The sequence below is a fragment of the Haliotis cracherodii genome, unplaced genomic scaffold, assembly GCF_022045235.1.
Source record: "Haliotis cracherodii isolate W230 unplaced genomic scaffold, xgHalCrac1.p SCAF_3, whole genome shotgun sequence".
NCBI classification, from domain to species: domain Eukaryota; kingdom Metazoa; phylum Mollusca; class Gastropoda; order Lepetellida; family Haliotidae; genus Haliotis; species Haliotis cracherodii.
In genome coordinates, this window is record NW_027266286.1 from 54,357,757 (window position 1) to 54,380,405 (window position 22,649).

Here is a 22,649-nt window from a genome sequence, read left to right on the forward strand (position 1 = left end):
CACGTAGGAATATACGATAATGAAAACGCCGATAAAGCAGCTAAACTATCCCTCAAAATCCCAGAAATAAGCTTAAACTTACCCATCTCAAAATCAGAAATTAAAAGTGTAAACAAGCAAAAAATCGCAAAAAATGGCATAACCTATATCTAAACTCAAATAGCCAAATCAAAAAAGTGCTCAGCAAACCACTAACCAAACCAAAAATGCTCCATCCATCAAAAACATTCGACAGAGTAATCACTAAACTCCAAACAGGACACACCAACCTAAATAACCACCTAAAAAAATTAAAAAACTCACTACAGGTAACTGCCCACACTGCAAACAACCAGAAACCCCAGAACACGCACTCATCCACTGCACACACTACCTAACACATCGAACCGCATTACAAACCACCCTCAATCTAAACAAGGCTCTCACTCTAGGAGCAATACTAAACCCACAAAATAAACTAGAAAACTTCAAGGCCTTAGGCGTTTTCTTAATAAAAACGGAACTAATAAAATGCATCTAAAAACACAATAACCTACCAAATCAAAATCAAATAAACAAACAAACATCCACCATACACAGCTCCCTTAGTTCTCCTCCCCAACCCCATCGGCATCTATTCCAAATCTCAAAATTCCCAAATTCTATATAAGCAACCCCTAAAGCCCCCTCTTGAGTTGCATAGACCACTTTCGCCCCTTTCGGAAACACATTAAATGGCCTGGCCGGGCCCGTGTGCGAAATACGCATCAGTCGGAAAGCGCACGTTAAATCTCCAAAGTAAGTAAGTAAGTAAGTAAGTAAGTAAGTTAGCGATTCACTCTATCATTTTCACCGAAGGACAAGGTCGAATATGCCACGGTTGAGAGCTGCAGATCGAAATATCGCCATTGGTCGTATTGAGGCCGGACAAAGCTTTGGAAACGTTGCCCGGCACCTCAATGTTCATAAAACAACGATTTCCCGACTTTGGAGCCGATACACCAAGTTTCATGCAACTGAAGATCGCCCGAGAAGTGGTAGGCCAAGGGTTACCACACCACCCCAGGATCGATTCATCCGGGTCACCCACCTACGTAATCGGCTAGCCACACCTACCGTCACTGCAACACAGGTGCCAGATTTGGAGGGGGGAGCGTCATGGTGTGTCTTACAACCAAAGATCAGACTTGGTGATCATTCGTGGCAGTTTGACAGCCCAGCGCTATATCAATGATGTCTTACAGCCTCATCTTCTGCTGATTATCGACCAACAGAGGGAGCTCTATCAACACGACAACGCCCGGCCGCACACTGCTCATGCAACAGTGAATTTTCTCCAGAATTCTAACGTCAACGTGTTACCATGGCCCTCCCGATCACCAGACATCAACCCAATCTTTGGGATTATCTTGACCCCCGAGTACGTGCACGTACACCGCCGCCGCAGACGTTGGATGCACTAGCCGTTGCACTGCAGGAGGAGTGGAGAGCAATCCCTCAGGAAAGAATCCGGCGTCTAATCCGTTCTGTTCCTAGGAGGTGTAATGCTGTGATCGCGGCTCGTGGCGCTCATACGAGGTACTGAGAAAGACGCCCCATTGCGTCAAGTCAAACTTAGTGAGAGAACTGTCGAAGTCTGGACTTACATACCTGTAGTGCCACCATGCCAAATTTCATATTGTTGTCTTCAGTAATAAATATGTTATAATAACTTGAATATTGAGATAAACATCTTGAAAATATAGGGGTTGCGTTTCTTTTTTGAGAGAGTGTATATTGACAATGGTCCCGCATCGTCTTGCCATCAACTATCAAGTGTAAATTCATAAAGATACTCGGAAAATGTGAAAAGAAAGATGTGATGTTTGTGTTGCTAAGGGACAGATATGTGATGGTTTAAATGAAATTGCCTGTTTGATTGTAAATTATATATTGCTTAATTAAAAAATGTAATATATTCATAGATTGTATATATTCATATTTGTAAAAAGCCGGTATTCATGGTATTATATTTATTTTATCGTCAAAACTACTTTGAACTAATTATATGTATAGATCTTCTCATTTGTAAAAGGAAAGCTGGTGTACATATCATTTATATTATTATTGATCTTTCTGTTACAAAGGTCTGCTCAAATGTTCTATTTCTTTATTATGTAAAATGCTGTCAACATAAATTGATTCAAAATTGTATATTTGGATATATTGAAAATATCCCTTGTCAGAATTACACTCACAAGGAGGTACTGAAGCTAAACGTTTCACTTCTTAGAGAGACCATCAAATTATACAGACAGACACATACTTATTTACCTTTTTCTACCTTCCATCACCAACAGAATCACCAAAGGCTGGCGATCCCCAGCCGCGTCATACCAAAAGACGTTAAAATATGGTACTTGTTGTTACCCTGTCTGACGCTCGGCTAAAGGGGCTAAAACAAGGACTGGTCGGCTCGGAGTCAGTATACTGTGTCTGAGTGAGGTATTCATGTTAAACTGCGGTATCTCAGTTTGCTAGCACTATAAATCGGCATCAGTCCGGACTATTACAAGCAGCCACACACACACACACACACACACACACACACACACACACACACGTGCATGCACGTCGCTATATAAGTGCAATAATCTTGGACGCGACGTTAAACCCCATTTCACCTCACCTCACCTCACCAAAGGCTGGATACTGTCACTGTGAATTCTTACATCAACAATCCCCTGAGGTGTTATTGTTGCCAAAGGTATGGCCATGGCTCAAAATCACGCCATGACCCAGCTGCCTGTCATCGATGTGCTGGAAAATGTGAAGGCAACAGATATGTGCCTGTATAAACTGCTCTGGCAGTTATCCCTCATCTTCGAGAAACTGCCCTACGTGGAAGCTACAATCTAAAATTTCACTACAGTGTATGAAGTATGAGCGAAACATCTTTTTTTCTGGGTGCGAAGAAATGAGTTCTTGCTCAGGAAAAAAACAGGTCCAACTTACGCTGCTGCTGTTTCTGTTTCAAGGCCAGCTCCTGTTATTCCCAAGACTGTTTCGTGCCACTCTGTAGGTCACCTTGTTATCTGCTGCAGTCTAGACGAGGCCTCCACAAGAGAACTCCAGTTCACAAACAAGCAGTCAGTCACAGACCCTGGTGATAAGGATTCATCTTTATCTCAAGAATTATCATCATCCCTGGATCTGAGATATTGTGACTGACTTGTTGAATAAGATGATTACATAGCAGGAATTGTTTAGACATCCACCCTGTGCAGCTTGAAGATCTTCGTGCATCTTCAGAATGCTATCCAGCGCACTATGAATGAATCCAACTTGTTCCAAGTTCATTTCAACTTTAGTGTCACAAGGTTGGCCAATAAATTCCTCACTGCTGACAGGGGGAGTACATGTCTGATGCCTGCTGCAAACCAGATCATATATGTGCTAATGTTTATAATCTGCTTATTAACATTGTCAAATTCTTTGAATATGTTCATCTCAACATTCATCCTCGTAGTTGGGTGTCTGGCCAGTTCAAAATATTCAACATCATCCCATTACGGGTCACGTCAGAACGACCTTTCATCCAACCAATCAGAGCGTCGCTTACCAGATCATGAATGTGACAGTCGGAATGTGTTTTGTAATCATGCAACCACAATATATTAACACGGGGTATTCCGAACGACAATTACGGGTTTTATGATTATATCCATACAATCTAGGCCATCTATAAGCCATTCCAGGATGCTCTTCTTATCAGTTTTATTTTTTTTAATCGAGAATACGTCAGAATATGTTTCGAAGCCAGTTTGAAACTAGTGTACTTCAAACTTTTGTCAAACATTTCGGAGTAGACCATTCACTCATACTCAAGGGGGAGAACGGAATAAGTTTGGGCTCAGATGTTTCTTTAAAACCATGAGTGACCAAACTACCCATAACAGAGCTGGATGCCTGCTCCTCAGTTATGGGCAGGTGGGTTGAGTAACGTGATTTTCCTCAACAGAAAAAACGGGTTCTCTTAATACATCACCCCTTTAGTGCCCGTGTGTTTCTCTGAGGAGTTCAGTTTACCTGAGAGATAACACCTTTCTCCATTTGATTAAGATTTAGTTTTGGTTTGGGGAGAAAATTATGTAGAATGATTTTTGTCCGATGATCTGGTCTTCCTCTTGACTTTAGGCTTAGGACAATTTAGAGCTTTATAGAGCTTGTCAAATTTCTATTTAAATAAAACCTTGCAATATGTGCATCTCGATCTTGGAGTGCACGTGCTCTTTCGACATGTACTACATCCAGAATGAGCCCCGTGATGCTTGCCGAAAGAGGCGACTAACGGGATCGGGTGGTCAAGCTCGCTGACTTGGTTGATGCATGCCATCGATCCCAATTGTGTGGATCAATGCACATGATATCAATCACTGGATTGTTCTGTCCAGACCCGATTATTTACAGACCGCCATATAGCTGGAATATTGCTGAGTGCGGCGTAACTAACTAACCAACCAACATCTAGGGTGAGGGTCTCCGATCGCTCGATCAATTCCACACCCGGAGCAGACTCCCGATGACGGTAGTGGGGAGGCATCCATACCCCACAACACGTAAACTAAATCTACCTACTAACGTCAACGATCATTCTTCTATGGTCTACCTCAAAACTATTGGGATAATTGGCAGCGAAGATTTTATAGTGTGATAATAGCCAAAATGGGAATTTATGGCTATGGTGTAATAGAGGTAGGATATTCGTAGGAATTATGGGCTTCACACATTGTACACACATTCCCTGGTTACATAGTTTCATTTTATTTCTAATACAAATGTGTTTGTTCAAACTGGTAAACAACACGCCAATACAATTATAAATTAGCAGACCTTTATTGCGATATTGTATGTATTTATGCTACAAAGTTTAGCAGAAAGGTAGAGTAATAAATGAGACAAAGCGGATTGTGGGTGAAAATAGGGCGCAGTGTGGATGCAGCCGACGGAACAGTATGAGTTGTGGCCCTCCGCCGTGGCATGGCAGACAAGTGTAGGAATATGATCTTTGTACTACCTCCCGCGGAAACAGCAGGCAGGAAGATTTCGACTGCAGCTGCAGAAGCAGCAGCCAAGAACCCAGCGTTATTTGGTTATTAATGGGCTGTCCCGCCGGCACCATGTCCACAGCACCTAGTGTATTGTATGAAATCTACAAGAAATATATACAGTATATTAGTTATGTTGCCCCCCTCCCCCCAGGTCAGCACTCTCCTGACCAGAGTTCTATGCCAATAGCCAAGTTTACCCCAATCACGTTCGAAAACGATTTACGGTAGATAGTGAATCATGCTACTCACTAGGTCGCTGAGGAATTATCCAGAAAGTGTACGCATATTCCAGCTATAAAACACGTCGGACAGTGAAATGTGCCGAGTAAGAAGGTCAAGGTCAAGAAGGGAAATAACTCTTAACATGTCTTTAGCTGTAAGAATCTCTGTAACTTGATTTCTATCAACTGGACTTCGTATCTGCCCATAATACATCAACATTCATAACTTTTGTAATCCACGACACAGGGTTTCTGCAATCTCATTAAAATCAGACCTTAGTTCTCGCTACCGCTACACAATGCTGGAAAAAAATCCACCATCTGACACTGGGCTTGTGGCCAAGATACCAAGCACCAACTAAACACCAGTTCATTTTAGGGTAAAGAGGCCATCTTTATTCTTACATTTGGTCCACAGATGTGTTTTCCAATACCAATGGACTGGTTGTTCAATGTACAATGTTCGTCATGTGACCTCTAAGAAACTTTGCAGGCAAAACGAAAAAGTGTTGCTTTGAACAAAAGGTCAAAGGGAAACAAGCCAGTATTGACATATTTGAAGTTTTTATGCTACATTTGAGAAATTTTGATAAGTAAAAAAAACAAAAAACAATAACACCCACTTGTTTCTTTTTAGTAGCACACTTGATGCATTCCGGGTAAGAATATAAGTCCCCAGCAGTCTATGCTTGTCATAAGAGGGCACTGGTTGGGGTGCCGCTTTTAACAGTATTCCAGTTATACCGCAGCGTGTCAACTTAATGTGGGAGGAAAGCCCGAAGTGATGCAGGTCTCAGACGTTTACCACTTTGGTGAAACCCACAAGCAGGGGTATGGTGCTAACAAACCTAGAAACATTATCGGGGTGAACCGGGATTCGAACCCACAATCATAGGTTTCTGGCGTGCCCAAGGGACGCAACTCTGCACAGCGGCGCCTTAGGCGACTGGGCCACCTGTGCCCCCTTTGATGGATTGAGAGGGTATGTTTCATCGGGATATTTCTCACGATTTGAAAGCTAAACAAACCTTGAACAAATATGAAGGTGCACAGCCGGAATGGAGTAACAACTTTGCCAAGCAAAGTATAACAAAACATAACATTATTCAGCACAGAGTAGAAATGGAGATGGGGGATGTCATTCTAAATGGAAGCTATGTGGATGAATGGGTCCGGGTCATACAAAATGGAGAATTGACACGCCAGGTACAGGAAGCTTTGAAATTTGGTGCACAAAATTATGACTGTAATCTACTACATACATATTTATCCCTGCTCTGACTAAAATAAGCACCACATTTCTATCCATATATTGCTTTTACTTATCTGCCACACTAAAACCAGCCACTGAGTGACAACTGAAATCATTTATTGTCTATGAACAATATTTCATTCAAAAATAACTAACAATACCTTCCTTACAAAATGTTCAGACATCTTAAGTTTCAGAATTGACTACATTAATAAATTCTGTCCATTGTGTCATAACCTATTAACTATCTAATGTCATGCTAAAACTTTATATTATTTTTGTAATTTACATAAAAAAAAATATATAAAATATGTCTTCATTTTATTTAAGTCACCAAGGAGCTTAAACAGTTTAAATATTGCTATGAACTATGAACAAAAAACAAACAAAATTGATTACAGAGGACTGTTTATTGAGGCAAACAAAACAAAAGCATGGCAGATGTATGACAGCATAGCTGCCACACTCATCTTTCTCTCACAGAGCACTGAAAACTAGTGGACCACCAACCAGTCATTTGTTGGATTGGGAGGTGTATACTTTGTAACTTTGATTATAATCTTTGAAGCTTTTACAAGGGATGTGGAAAAATATAACAATACTACTGACAATACAATCCCATTAACATTAGATCTTAGTGCTCATAACTGCTGCACCAAAGTACAGTTGAAAGCACAACGATCTGGTTTTATTAACATTGACAGACAATGTATTTGGTAATTTTCAAAAAATATATATTGTTGACATCACAATACTTGTTATCAGTGGTGCCATTAACCTTGACTCACCCCCAGGATGTCAACAAGTCTCTTAAATTGTTTGATAGGCATTACTTAGAAGTTGGCGGATGACAAGATAGACACAATTTTATGGATAACAACTTCTTTAATACTGTGAAAAGCGACGTTTCGGTATAGATCCTTATACCGTTGTCAAGGGGTATAAGGATCTATACCGAAACGTCGCTTTTCACAGTATTAAAGAAGTTGTTATCCATAAAGTTGTGTCTATCTTAACAATTCTCTTATTTCACATAATTGTCCCAATTTACTTCTTATCAACTTCAACAGAAATATATATAATCAAATCATACCTCTTGTCAGTTTTATTTCATAAATATGTATTTTGAATTATACCACTTAACTTTGGATAAGGATAATCAGACATGTCATTCTATTTAAATATACACTTGGCATATTGTGAGGATCATTTTTGTGAAACATGGAAAGATAAATATATTCCTATTAAAAGTGGGGTGGTATATATAATTTCTTCTTAACCAACAGTTTAAGAAACTGAGGAAAATAGCTACACATAATGTTCAGGTTTAGTGTTAATGTTAAGAATACTTGTTCATCAATGTCAATATATATCCTAATTAAGCAAATTAACATATACCACTACAAATTTATATCATGTAAACATATGCTAAACAAGCATGCATAAATAACTACTGTGTAAAATAAACCTTTGTAAACTCAATATCTATACTACTCACAGAAAGTAAGGGAATCATTCAATATACTGTAATCCTGTATTTCAGTTTAGTTCAGCTATCCCCAGTCATATGCTGACTGTCCCTCCATGTTTACCACATTTATCATAACATGACCTCATGTGGCACAACATTAAAGGCCGTGAAGATCCAGGGTAGAATTGGTCTTCAGCAACCCATGCTTGCCGTAAAAGGCGACTATGCTTGCCGTAAAAGGCGACTATGCTTGTCGTAAGAGGCGACTAACAGGATTGGGTGGTCAGACAAGCTGACGTGGCTGATGCATTTCATTGATCCAAATTGCGTGGATCGATGCTCATGATGTCAATCACTGGATTGTCTGGTCCAGACTCGATTATTTACAGACCGCCATCATATATCTGGAATATTGCTGTGTGGCGTTAAACAACAAACAAAGAAACACCATTAAATGATATGTTGCCCTTGAAATGAGCTACCATTCTTGTTGAGGTATTACTGCCTCTTCCCAACACTTTCAGCTTGCCTATATGAATCCATCAGCTGGTCAATTACATAACTGATAAAACAAGATTTAGAAATTTCCACTCTCCAATATTTCCAGCTTTTCATGTCTTCCTTTTGTTCACATTTGGCAAAAACATTTCACTGTGTAAAATTCCAATATGAAATGCTGATAAAGATTTTACTGTCATTATTTACTCACAAGAATAATGTGTTAGACACGTGTGTATGGTGTTCTAGAACACAAATAACATTAAGCAAGACATAATATGTCAGATGTTCAGACTTCCCTCACTTTCTATCAGTGGCATAGTTTGTAATATATATATATTAAACTCAAAACAAAATGAACACAAATTGTATTGCAATATATATACAATAATCAGACATGGGCCCACTTGCATAAAGCGATCATAGCGCTAAGACTATCGTAAGCCTATGTTAGAGTATGGGAGTTACGAACATCTTAGCGCTAAGATCGCTTTGTGCAAGTGGGCCATGGTCAGGATTCAAGTCTCAAAAGTGAATATTTCGGTAACTGTTTTCTTGCCATAGTTTTTAATTCACAGTTTTGTAGATTAATTTGTTAATGTTTGAAATGTAGTGACACCAAATATACCCATGTAACAAAACATGTTGAAAACTGAAACACCCTAAAGAACTTCAAAATTGCAAATTGGTGGATTTTCTTCCAAGCTTGAAATGAGCATTGAGAAAACATCAGACAATACCATCTCTGTTTAATCTTCAAACTGATTATATTTTTACAACACTATAACTGAATTCTGAGTTGGAAGGAAGAACAGATCCCCCGTAAAATACAAAACCCTCATACACTTAATAGAATCTTAATTTTTACAGAATCAATCATTCACAGGTATACAAGCAATACAACCTTTGATGAAATCTCACGCAATAAATACATTCTCAACAGATAACAAACATATCATACTGTACTGACATTTAACATATAAACTAAGGAAAACAGCCAAATTAAAACTGGTGACATCGTAACCACCACTCAACATGGAGATGCCTATCAAAACAAAGTTAAAGATCACCTGATTTTATTAACTATAGATTAACTATAGTTCATAGGAAAAAATCAGGCGGTCTTCAACTGTTTTTGAGTAGTATATTACATTTGATTAAACAGACAGTTAGATAGATCAACTAAGTATTTTGTTCTTATTCAGTAGGCGTAACAACATTCAATCCATGCATGTTTGTGGCCAATGAAAATCATACTCATTACATAGGCTGACAGCTGGCCAATCAACAGTTCTCATCATGTCAGTAAATCAGCCAATCAGATAACAATATGAAATAGTACTCTTGATGACACTGATTCTGGAACATTGATGAAATTGAAGAAATTCCACATGTTTAAGGACAAATGTAACTATTACATTAAGCTATCACCACGGCAACACAGCATAACATTTTGGTCACATTTGATGCATATAATATGAAAGCCCCTTCCAGAGGCTCTCTCTAGTATTTGAAATAGTGACTTCCTGGGACTTGAATCATGCAATATGAAGCTATATACTCAACATTTGATAGAGATGCTTAGCTATTTCATACTAATAAATATTAACAGTTATGAGTTTGGTGTTTCATGTCAAATGAAGTATCCCAATCACATGTAGAGTGCTGTATACGTTACAATACTGCTACCTGCCTGATATCACAGACTACCTCTGTACAAAATGAAGGGAAACCGTCTAAATGATGCAGACAATGTGAACCATGGATCCCACCACATTTGAGCCACTAACTTTCAGGCCTTTCTCCTGGCAATGATCAAACATTTCAAAGGTAAAAGTAAGATTAAAGTGCAATCTCATTAAAATCAAATCTTAGTTCTCGCTATCGCTAAATAAAGATCTGAGGACATCCCATTTGGGGGCTCGTCAGACTGACCTTGAGCAAACTGTGACCCAATCTCATTAAAATCAGATCTTAGTTCTTGCTACTGCTAAACAGAGATCTGAGGGCATCCATTAATGGATCACGTCAGAACGATCTTTCATCTGACCAATCAGAGCGTCGCTTACTAGATCATGACAGTGACAGACGGAATGTGATTTCTAATCATGCAACCTCGAAAACTTTAACACGGGGTATTCCGAACAATAGTTAGTGTTTTAACGACTGAATCCATACAATCTAGACCATCTATTAGCCATTCAAGAATGTTTTTTTGTTCAGGTTTCAAATTCTTAATAAAATATTTCATCAAAATATGTTTCAAAGTGTAGTCGCCAATTTGAAATTTGTGCCGTAGAGCACGAGAAAGCTGCCTTTTGATTAGCTAATGTCGACTTCTTGTCAGTCATTCCATTTGTCGGTCAAAGTTCAAGCATGGTCGGTCTGACGTGACCCCTAATGGGATGTCCTCGGAACTTTGTTTAGCGGTAGCGAGAACTAAGATCTGATTTTAATAAGATTGGAACAAAGTGTTCTCAAACAGGTTTATTAAGACATTCTTAAATTCATACATCAGTTAACCATGGTTGCCAAGCGTTGAATATTTTTAAGGTATTTTATTGAATTTGAAGGGCTTGTGAAGTTTGGAGCTCCAAATTCAAGGACTTTCCAAGACTTTCCTGTAGGAACCATGTGAATATGCAGGATCCTCATGCTCATTGGGGAACAGATTTATAATATACAACCGCACGCATCACAAACCAACACACGCAGAATATTGACAAAGCTTCCTATTTTTTGTACACAGAAAAATACAATGTTACTTTCCTGAAGACATTTTACTTATACTCATTTTCACAAAATTTCTTACTTATGAGAGTAAAATACAATCTGCGAATAATAACAATTTTAATACTTACAAACTGGATGTGTAAAAATATGTTATTCTCATTAATAACAAGTCATTTTTTCCATTTATTTACAAAACTATTTAGTTTGTATATGGGGGTACGTTTGTTCTAAAGTAAACAGCTGATATAAGGGATTAAGGCTACTTCGGCCTCTATATTCTAATCATGACAGTTTCCATGGAAACAATGGCTTCTGAGGATGCTGATGATAACTCCAGGACCCCATTCCACAATATGACCTTAGCGCTAAGTGAGTGAGTGAGTATGGTTTTATGCCACTTTTAGCAATATCACACCGGGGGACACCAGAAATTGGCTTCACACATTGTGCCCATGTGGGGAATTGAACCAAGGTCTTCAGCGTGACGAGCAAACGCTTTAACCACTAGGCTACCCCTTAGCTCTAAGACTGCTGTAAGTCAATGTTAAAGTATGGGAGTTACAATCGTCTTTGCGGTTCGATCGCTTTGAGGAATGGGACCCAGGTCAGACTAGAAGACAAGCAGTAGCTGCACCAAAACAAATAACGGACAACAAGACACACAAGTCACAGGGCTGAACACATGGCTACCGGTACATCAATCACCAATTCAAACTACACACATCTGCAGCATGACTACCTCTGTGCTATCTGACTGACGTTAAAACTACCAAACATGGAAGAAACAATTTTTCATAAACATATTCAAGACAATAAGCTTTTGTCCACCTCAAAATCTGAAATTTCACGGCAGCAAGAAATACTACACAAATAAAGTCAAATGTACTGTGGAACAAACACCCTTAACATGAAACAGAAATAAAACAAAAGCCCATACTAAAGAATAAATCAATTAACACGCCATTCTAACACAGAAAAAATAATATACATCCCATATTAAAGATAAATAAACTGATACAAGTTAAATATTTTTCTTATAAATCACACTTAAAACAGACAAAAGACATATTTGGACAATATCTTTTTGTATGACTATGACTTTTTGTCTTATCTCACATGCTTAACTATATTCATGGCGAAACGACACCGAACATGATCCATAAACTAAAACATGACACTGTACAAGATGAAGTCCAACACCAATACTGTGGAGTGACTGTTGAAAGACTTGAGGTTGTATTGCTATATATACAGGTATGCTTCTCGAAAAGGCTGGTGGTTTCCCTTGCAATACTCCTTGACTGTTTACACTGAGTGAGTGAGAGTGCACTTCTATGCCACTGTTAGCAATAATCCAACTGGGGTGGGAGACACCCGATATGTGAAGCCATGTGAGGAAATGAACCCAGGTTCTTCAGCTCAACAAACCAACACCTTAACCACTAGGCCACCCAGCCATCCTTGTTTACGACAGGGCAATAGCCAGTATAACCAAAATCAAGTCTTTGACTACTGATAATCAACATTACCACTATGAACCATTTAATAACAGCATTACTAGTATCAACTGCTTTACTGTCTTATCAAATGAGAATTATCAAGACCATTTTCTAAACAATACTAAATATGGATGGTTAAGTTATTTTGGTTTTTTATTTCTTTAAAATGTTAAAATGTATCAGTTCAAGGTAATTAGTTAAATTTAAGATAAAGTCTTTTTTCAACCTTTTCATGAAAATCCTTTTTCCATATGAAATCAAGAGTTCTTTATAATTATATTTATGTTTCACCTTGATTTTTTTTCAGAATTTCAGGCTTCCTTTGGTTGTTGTTTGACACCAGACAAGCCGGTATTTGATATTGTATCAACATCCGCCGCTGCCTGGGTACAATGACACTCACAAAATCAAGTCCCAGTCGCCTCTTGTGACAAGCAGTAGGATGCAGGGGACCTATAAACACATACTTGATACCTAAAAACATGGTAAGTGATGGTGACACCGGTCCCGACATGTCCCACATGTTCTCCAGCCGTAGAAACTAACATTTTTAGTCTATTAGTCATTATAATGATAACGAAGTTTCTACTAGTCCTTATGATACCTTAACTATTGGGCAGTTTGGCAAGGACTACAGGACTGGTGCCAATTTCTAAGGCTGTTCTCCCTATGCAACCGAACAGTAACTTAAACACACACACACATCTGAAAACTGTCTTTGTTCAGTAAATATGTACAAATTGTTATGGCACTACAATAAAAACAATCAACAAGAATATGAAGCGATCAAAATTCAGGTCTTTGGGTCCTTGAGGCTTCCTGCTATAGTATTTGAACCTATGGACCCCGAAACTCTTAACTTTTAACACTTGGTAATGACAAGGACACTCTAACCTTCATGATTATTTTCTAACTCTGCCTAGACACTAGGGCTGCAACGAATACACTATGAGGTCAATACGATTTGTATCACGAATCAGAGCTACAGATAAGCAGCGTATTTGCGTAAAATATCCCCCTAAAATATTAAAAACCCAATTATTTTAATTAACTTGCGAACAGAAACGTATGCATTAAATGAAAAACTCAAATGTATCAAAACATCACACGTAAATACCCAATGAAGTTTTTCCAGCATGCGTACAAAGGAGCTAATTTCCGAAACACAATTACGAGCTAACTTACTTTTCGAGACAAGCCTATTTATTTCGAACAGTTATATACATCTAAAACATTATTTCATTTTTTTTTTAAATCTTAGAATGTCCACTAATTTTGGTAAAACCCAAATACGAATATATTAAGGTAACGAATATGATTATTAATTCATGAATACAATAACAAGTCAGCAGCTGATTTATCTTTTGTTATATTCAGTGAAGCAATAACATAAATTATTTGACATGTTATGTTAATTATTAATATATTATACATTTCTATACTGCACTTATCCAGGTACTAGTATCTGCTCAAATGCGACAATGACAAGTGACCACAATACTGTCAAACTAAATAGTATAAGAGTGTTGTATTTTGAAGAATGTTCTTTTGGGTATTTTTATCTAAATGCACATGCTTGCATATTCATGAATATTCGATTCTAGAGGCCACGAATAACAAATTCAATTCCTGAATGGATACGGTTCGCTTCACCGAATACATGAGTGAATTGTAACAGCCCTACCAGACACTCTATGTTAATCTATCCCCCATTTAATCAGACAACACACACAAAAAATAAATTAACCCATGCATCTTAAAAAGTCCTATCTTAGTATACCTTACAGGTAAGCAAGCATACAGTCTACCATTCAGTATGAGATCAATAGAGCAACTTACATTAAAATGAAACTGATTTCATAAAAATGATTTTAATATGCACTTCAAAAATTTGTGCATTATTCTCATCAACTATTATCACACATCCCAATCAATGTGAATCTGTCAGAGGAAGACCAAGAAGAGAAATGTGTCAACATTTGCTATTTACATTACATACAAATGTCTACTTGAATCTATATCACACAACCAGTAGGAATACGTCATATACATATGGTATACATGGACATATTTGTATAAACAGGATTTCATGACTTTTAAGACAAGAAACTAAAAACAGGTGAACTAATATACTCATGTAACCGGAGAAACAACTATATACACATCCATCACTTTGAAAGTTGATATACACTCAAAAATATGAAAGCTCGATGAAAGACATGAGCCAAAAACAAAATGGCTGACATACAACTCAAAAGTTAAAGTGCACGTGATTCTTTATGATAACTAAAGTTAATCTGACTTGGTACATGTGAGATTAAATAAAGTTACATGAAAGACGGTTTTAATCATTTTAGCAGCACCGTTATTTAGGAATCCTGTGGTTCAGTTTATCATAAATTGTCGAACGGCATGATGTAGACAATAACGACAAAAGCTGATAGACCAGTGATGCTGCATGTGCTGTTGCATCTTATTGTTTTACACAAGCTTAGTTGAACCATTAGGATTCCTGTCATTTTCAATGCTAGTAAGGCTGACAGGGAGATTCCCATTGTATTTTCTTGCGATGTAGACCTACCAGGAAGAAAAAAATATACATTTTAACAAATGCTTGCGATTTCAAGTAGTGATCGCGAGAGCATGATCTGTAATGAAAGTACATGAGTCTCACACCAACGCATGAGAGGTGAGAGAGGTGAGAGAGGTATAACATCCTGACAAACTGTAGCTTTACAGCAGGAACTCTTATCACACACCAACAGGGGGATTATGAACAGGGGGCCAGTTGTGTTTGAATAGCTCCTTTATATCATACAATCAGGCTGTGTATAAAAATATTGGAATATTCCGAATTCTATTCGACAGGATTGACCGATCTAATACTCTTTCATTATTGTCAGCATGGTAAGGAGTGCAAGGCAATATACCTGAAACCTGTGTACAAATGTTATATATGGGATCAGATTCTAGTACTTTTTTGAGTTGAGTCTCATCTAGGATTCAAACCCACAGAGTGAGGCACCTAATCGCCAGCACGCAGCAATCTAACCCACTCAACCACTGAGGCTTCCAAAAATGAATGTCCAACAACTGGTAGTCCAGATCATGTACTTTGTGTACCCGTCTGACAAGTGTAAATTGGCACAGTTTCCTGAAATCTGTGATTAAAATAAACCCGAAAATTTAAAGATTATTTGATTAAAAATCATTGTCCTGTATACCACTGATTGTCCATATAGAAAGTGACCACCATGGACATGACATAATCTAAGTCCATTTTCTTATGGCAAGATGGTAAATATCAAATTCATAAATACCCATAGATAATTTCTAAGTATGAACCGTATCAGATTTGGTGTTTAGCTGTAACGCATTATGATCATGCATCCTTTTCTAAAACCAACAGATGAAAATTAGTCAGCACCCAAAGCCATTTAGTATACCGGCTTAAACTTTGTCTTTGTGTTGTACAGAGGTCAAGACCAAAGTTACCTAGCCTAACAGACAAGGTAAATGACATTGGTATTGGTCAAAGACAGAGATTGTCCATCTTCCCGAGACAAGGGAGTTAACTGACTGCTATGCCTTTCCTATGAACCAATCAAATTCCACCTCTCGTATCACTTGCATTTGTTTCAAACAAAATGGCGGCGCCCAGTCAAGACGATCTGATCTAATATCAAGATCAATATTGTGATAAAACGGGGCTTACATCGCGAAGTGCATAAAATCACGTGAGCACCTTAATTAAAAACTTGAAAAGATTTGGAAAATATCTGTTGACAACAAGGTGGCGGTGCACATGCTGTGCAAATCCCGCAATCAACCGAAATCTGCACGACAGTTTACGAACTTGATTTCGATTTCGGTGCGAGATTTTGATTGGACTATGCATAGACTCGTTAGTCCAGCCAAAATCTAACTCCATAATACCAACCTAGTTTGGCAAGGGTGGAAACTGAACTTTTATAGTCAGTTAACTCTCTTGCCTCGGGAAGATGGAGATTGTCTAAATGTCCTGGTACTTAATCATTGCGACAGGAACTCCAAGAAATCTCTTTCGACTAGCTCTTCAATGAACTGTTTGTTTGATTTGGGATGAACACTAGAAGGGAGTGCTGGGATGGGGAGGCCTGTAGAATCCTCCAGCACACTGACTGGAGCAGATTTGGACTTTGGTAGCGTCCTGCTTCGTGATTGGCTGCTTCTTGAATGATCTGGTTCTGACTGGTTGATGCTGCAGAGTGTGTTGAAGAAAGGTTGGAGTTCAACCAATGAACGCAGGACAGTGAAGGTCAAGAGAGGTCGACCTGGTACCTGCTTCAGTATGGGATTATTTCCAGAAAGCTGAAATAGAGGGAGATAAATATATCATCTGTCAATGCAACACATATTTATATAACTGATTTGGTTTGTTTGTATGTTTGTTCACAGCAGTATTCCAGCTATGTCATAACGACATGTCAACAATCAACTCTGGGACAAGCTAACTAAGACTGATAGCATGAACAATGTTCAACACCTTGGAAGTACATAAACACTATGAGCCAATCAAAGACACGAACAACCCAATGCCCACAGTAGTCAACTCCTCTGATAAACATTAGCTGCTTATGGACCCTGACACCCAGAAGGGGAAACATATTTGGGTAGAGTACCAGGTAAGTGGTTATTTACATATACTGTTGCGAATTCAAGGAGGTGAGGTGAGGTGAGGTGAGGTGAGGTGAGGTGAGGTGAGGTGAAATGGGGTTTAACATTGCATAAAAGATTATTGCACTTATATAGCAACGACCATGCATGTGTGGCTGCTTATACTAGTCCGGACTGGTGCCGATTTTACAGTTCCATGCAGCAGTAACAACAAGTACCATTTTATACGTCTTTTGGTATGACACATCCGGGAATCGAACCCCCAACCTTCCGCTCTCAGTGTGAATGTTCTACCACTAGACCATTGAGGCGGTCGTCCTGGTTAGAAAATAGGCCAAGCAAACAATGCTTGTTGTACAAGGCGACTCGAATATTTGTTTGTTTGTGTTTTGTTGTTTAATGCAGCACTCAGCTATATTCCAGCTATATGATGGTGGCCTGGAAATAATTGAGTCTAGACCAGACAATCCAGTCATTGGCATCATGAGCATCAATCCATGTAATTGGGATACGATGACATGCATCAACCAAATCAGCAACCACCCGATCCTGTTACCTCTTACGACAAGCATAGTCGTCTCTTGCGACAAACATGGGTTGCAGAAGACCTTTTCTAACCCGGATCTTCACAGGTTGAATATTTACACGTCACAATCATATAGGTGGAATATTGATGGATGAGGCGTTAAATAACCAAAAGGCAACGAAAACTATCATTTAATTCAGTTGACTGTATACATTCAAACCCAAAATATGAGTAGCATTTTTTATCCATACACTATGCATAAGAAACCACCAAAATTGACAAACTGGTTTTATATTTTAAGAGTGCTTCAAGCTATTACGGGAATAGCTAGCTCTAAGTGGTCAGAGTTCCTCGAGGACAGTGTGAGAGCTGCTTACCCTGGTATTGAGTAGTTTGGAGAGTCTGACAACATGTGGCACGAAGCAGGGTCGTTGGACACGCTTGTCTTTGATCACTTCCTTGTCTTCACCTCCAGCTGCTCCAATAAACGCCCACCGGTACCTGCAACACCACATGGTCAACTCACTCTGGCAGTACACCACATTGTCAACTCAACTCTGGCAGTACACCACATTGTCAATTAAACTCTGGCAGTACACCACATGGTCAACTCAACTCTGGCAGTACACCACATTGTCAACTCAACTCTGGCAGTACACCACATGGTCAACTCAACTCCAGCAGTACCGTATTTTCTTGAGTATAGTGCACACTTTTTTTCCAAAAAACACAGCTGTGTAGAAGGGGTGTGCATTATACACGAAATAATGAGTTTTGATGTTTTTTTCCCCCATGGAAAGATATTACCGTGAGCATGTAACACCGGAAATACCATATCCATACTGAAGTACGCAAATTAATCATGTAATTACACTGTCTGGCTATAAAAAGTGTTCTTTGTATATCTGGACTTATGTATGTAACTTATTTCATTAATTTTATTTAAAATTCCTTTTAATATTGTTTTAATTAATTTCGGCGAAATCGTGTGTGAAGCGATCGGAAGGTCCCACAACTCACTGTTATCAACAGCAACCATTAATTAAAATTAAAATCCTGTAAAGTTATATCATTGGGTGTGTCTTGACCAAATCACCGGTAGATTCCATGAAAACATGTGTACAGCCGATTGCTGTTTCCGGCTTAGTTTACGAGAAAATACACAATGTAATCTTAATCCCTGGATGTAAAACAATGCCTAGCAGAACAAAAAAATACAATTTAAACGGAAAATAAACATGTCTGGTGATTTTTTATCTCAAATTTTGAATTTGTACTGACCAAGTTTCTCGTCACCCATTCGTTTAGCGGAATTTGCTGAAGGGGTAGATCTACGGTGTAATTTTTTTCTGCGCTTGACATTCGAATTTTTTTTTTCCAAAATACTGAATCCGCTAGAGGGGGGGTGCGCATTATAAGTAGGTGCGCACTATTCTCAAAAAAACCCGGTAAACCCCATTGTCAGCCCAACTCTGGGAGTACACCACATGGTCATATATCTTGATGACAAGCCTCACAGACGGAACTGAGGCGATGATGGTCTTTCCACCTATCTTGATGACACTACTCACAGACGGAGCTGGGGCCACAATGGTCTATACGCATATCTTGATGACAACACTCGCAGCTGGAACTGAGGCTAGGGATGGTCTATACGCATATCTTGATGACAACACTCACAGCTGGAACTGAGGCTAAGATGGTCTATACGCATATCTTGATGACAACACTCACAGCTGGAACTGAGGCTAAGATGGTCTATACGCATATCTTGATGACAACACTCACAGGAGGAACTGAGGCTAAGATGGTTTATACGCATATCTTGATGACAATACTCACAGCTGGAACTGAGGCTAAGATGGTCTATACGCATATCTTGATGACAACACTCACAGGAGGAACTGAGGCTACAGTGGTCTATACACGTATCTTGATGACAATACTCACAGCTGGAACTGAGGCAAAGATGGTCTTTACACGTATCTCGATGACAATACTCACAGCTGGAACTGAGGCACGGTGTCTGCAGGCAGGGCCAGACACAGGTCCAGCAGCTTGCAGACACTAAGGTACAGCTGCAACCAGGCAGGGTTGTTGTGGGCGTTCAGGCCGTTGCCGAGATGTGCCCAGCTGGAGTCAAGGGCTGCAATACGCTGGAGCTGGGTCCTAGAGATACAAGGGTTGTCAGTCAGCCACAACATCTACAGTCAACACACTAGCCTTCTAACTAACTGTGTACTTACTCTCAACCAATACTTATACACTAGGAGATTCTAATTGTGTGAGTATTATATTTTTGTGAGTTGCAACTGAAGAAAACATTGTGGTTTGGCATCTTATAATTGTTGTTTTTGTAACACAATAACATTTTTATCACATTTTTATCATATTTATAACATATTTATATATTTTGATCATTTTTATATGTCTATCTAATATCAGCACTACAAATGAACTAAAAAGTAACATTTTTCAACCTTTCCTCAATATTATTCAAATCATGGATAACAAAATTATTTGGTGAAATAAAAGTTAAAAAATTAGTTTGATCAAAATCAGTATCTTTTTTGTGTGTTCTGTTCAAATATATGTAAAAAAATAAAAGTAAACGAAGATATATCTTTCATTGATACTATTAATATTTTCAATGAAATCTGTTAAGAGTTATCTGCCCTTGCTATGAAGGAATATTTGAAAAGCAGGATTAAACACAAGAGTCAGGAAATGACTTGGGTGAAGAGTAACAGGCAGCTTTTCCTGCCTTATTGCTGGTTAACTGGTTAATCTTGATACCAAGTTAAAATAAAAGTACTACACTGCAGTTCAAAGGTCAAAGTGTGAAGATGGTGTAGGATAGTTATTGAAGCTGCTGTACAAGCCAGTCAGTGTGGAGGATGATTGCTACTGCATCCTATGTTTCTATGACAACACATCTATGGGGTAATGCTCATCAGTAAGATTTGCTTGTTTGTTGTTTAACGCCACACTCAGCAATATTCCAGCTATATGACGGCGGTCTGTAAATAATCGAGTCTGGACCAGACAATCCAGTGATTGACATTGTGAGCATCGATCCACGCAGTTGGGATACGATGACATGCATCAATCAAGTCAGCGAGTCTGACCACCGGATCCTGTTAGTGGCCTCTTACGACAAGCATAGTCGCCTTTTACGGCAAACATGGGTTGCTGAAGACCTATTCTACCCCGGATCTTCACGGGCCTCATCAGTAAGAAAACAAGACAACATGTGAAACTGATATCGATCGATATATGACAGATGATAATGATACATATAAAATCGTTAATTATTACAAATGTGTGATAAACATGATAAACATGTAATAAACATGATAAACATGACCAAGTTGCACCATACTAAATGATACGCATCTATATTCAATATATCAACATATCAATCATCTCATAAAGTCTGAACAGAATTGTGTCATAAAAATATTTCAAAATTATAAACAAATGGTAGAAAAAGGCATGTGCTGAAATATACATCTTGGTGTTGCATGCATTGAAGGCTGAAGGGTTGGTATTATAGGCATTAACTAGTTACCTGATTCAGCATAATGGTTAACTACACTGGTTATAACGGTTAACTACGTAATAAATCAGTCTGATGGGTGCATGGGCAAGTCTTAGTGATTGATTGAAACACATCACGCAATCTCAACAGGCATGACATGCATACTTGATGAGTGAAAACAGCAATATCGACAACACACATTTCACGAGGTTATGAGAAGAAGCTTGCAACATACCTGGACTTAACAAAACTGGAGAAACAACAAAGAGCATTCACAGATCAATGGCATTCCCAAGAAATAAATCGAACAACATTCCCAAAACAACATTCCCAAACAACATGTACAGGATCATGTGAACAGGGTGATTATTTGATGGTTTTCATGATAGTGGCTAAATACTCGTAAGGTTAGATTACATAAATTGCAAAAGTTGATGTGTTTTACTTGTTATGGATTAAATATTACACTGAGGGAAATGTCACACAAATTAAATAACAAATCTCACTTCTAAATTTAAAATAACTTTATGCCCTGAAATATAAGTTCATGAAAAGTGTTTTTTTCGGAAACAGAATGACCTAACTTCTTTGAGAGGCATTAAGAAGTTGGAGTTCTAAGTAAGGATAAGATATATAGATGAACAACTTCTTTATTACAATTAGGAGTGACGTTTCGGGGTATGTTCTAACACCGTTATCACTTGCTTGAAAAACGGTGTTAGAACCTACTAAAACGTCACTCCTAATTGCAATAAAGAAGTTGTTCATCCATATATCTTATCCTTACTTAGAATGACCTGAGTTAGCATCTAAAAACAACTTAAAAAAGCAGACAATAATTTCAAATCAAACATAAGTACCAAATTAATACAAGTCCACTCAAAATGAGCAATGCAGGAAGCTTTGCATTAATCATAAACATCTGTGGTTCAACCTAATCAATATCTACCTTACTCTTATTTGTCAAAATGCTGAATATTCTAGGGGATATATAGGGGATATTTGGTCTTTTATGAATTTGGTTCAGTTGTAAGGCAAGATTTAGAAAGGCCACCATGATCTATTATACCTTTACACACCTCACTTATCCAGACATCTCTGCTCAAATGCAGTTTAGACTGAGTGAGTTGGGTTTAACGTCGCCTTTAACAATATTCCAGTTATATCGTGGCGTGTCAGCTTA

The 22,649-nt window shown here is 38.4% G+C and overlaps 1 protein-coding gene across 1 annotated transcript in view; it reads right to left on the reverse strand.

Moving 5' to 3' along the window:
• Positions 1-10,929: 10,929 nt before the first annotated feature.
• LOC139475093 (protein DOP1A-like) overlaps positions 10,930-22,649 on the reverse strand; it is a 59,975-nt gene continuing 48,255 nt past the window's right edge. Inside the window, exons 25-27 of the mRNA XM_071258340.1 lie at positions 19,930-20,094; positions 18,303-18,426; positions 10,930-17,093 (exon numbers count right to left, since the gene is read on the reverse strand). Coding sequence (XP_071114441.1) covers positions 16,776-17,093; positions 18,303-18,426; positions 19,930-20,094 — 607 coding nt within the window. The 3' untranslated portion in view covers positions 10,930-16,775. The remainder of the gene's footprint in view (positions 17,094-18,302; positions 18,427-19,929; positions 20,095-22,649) is intronic.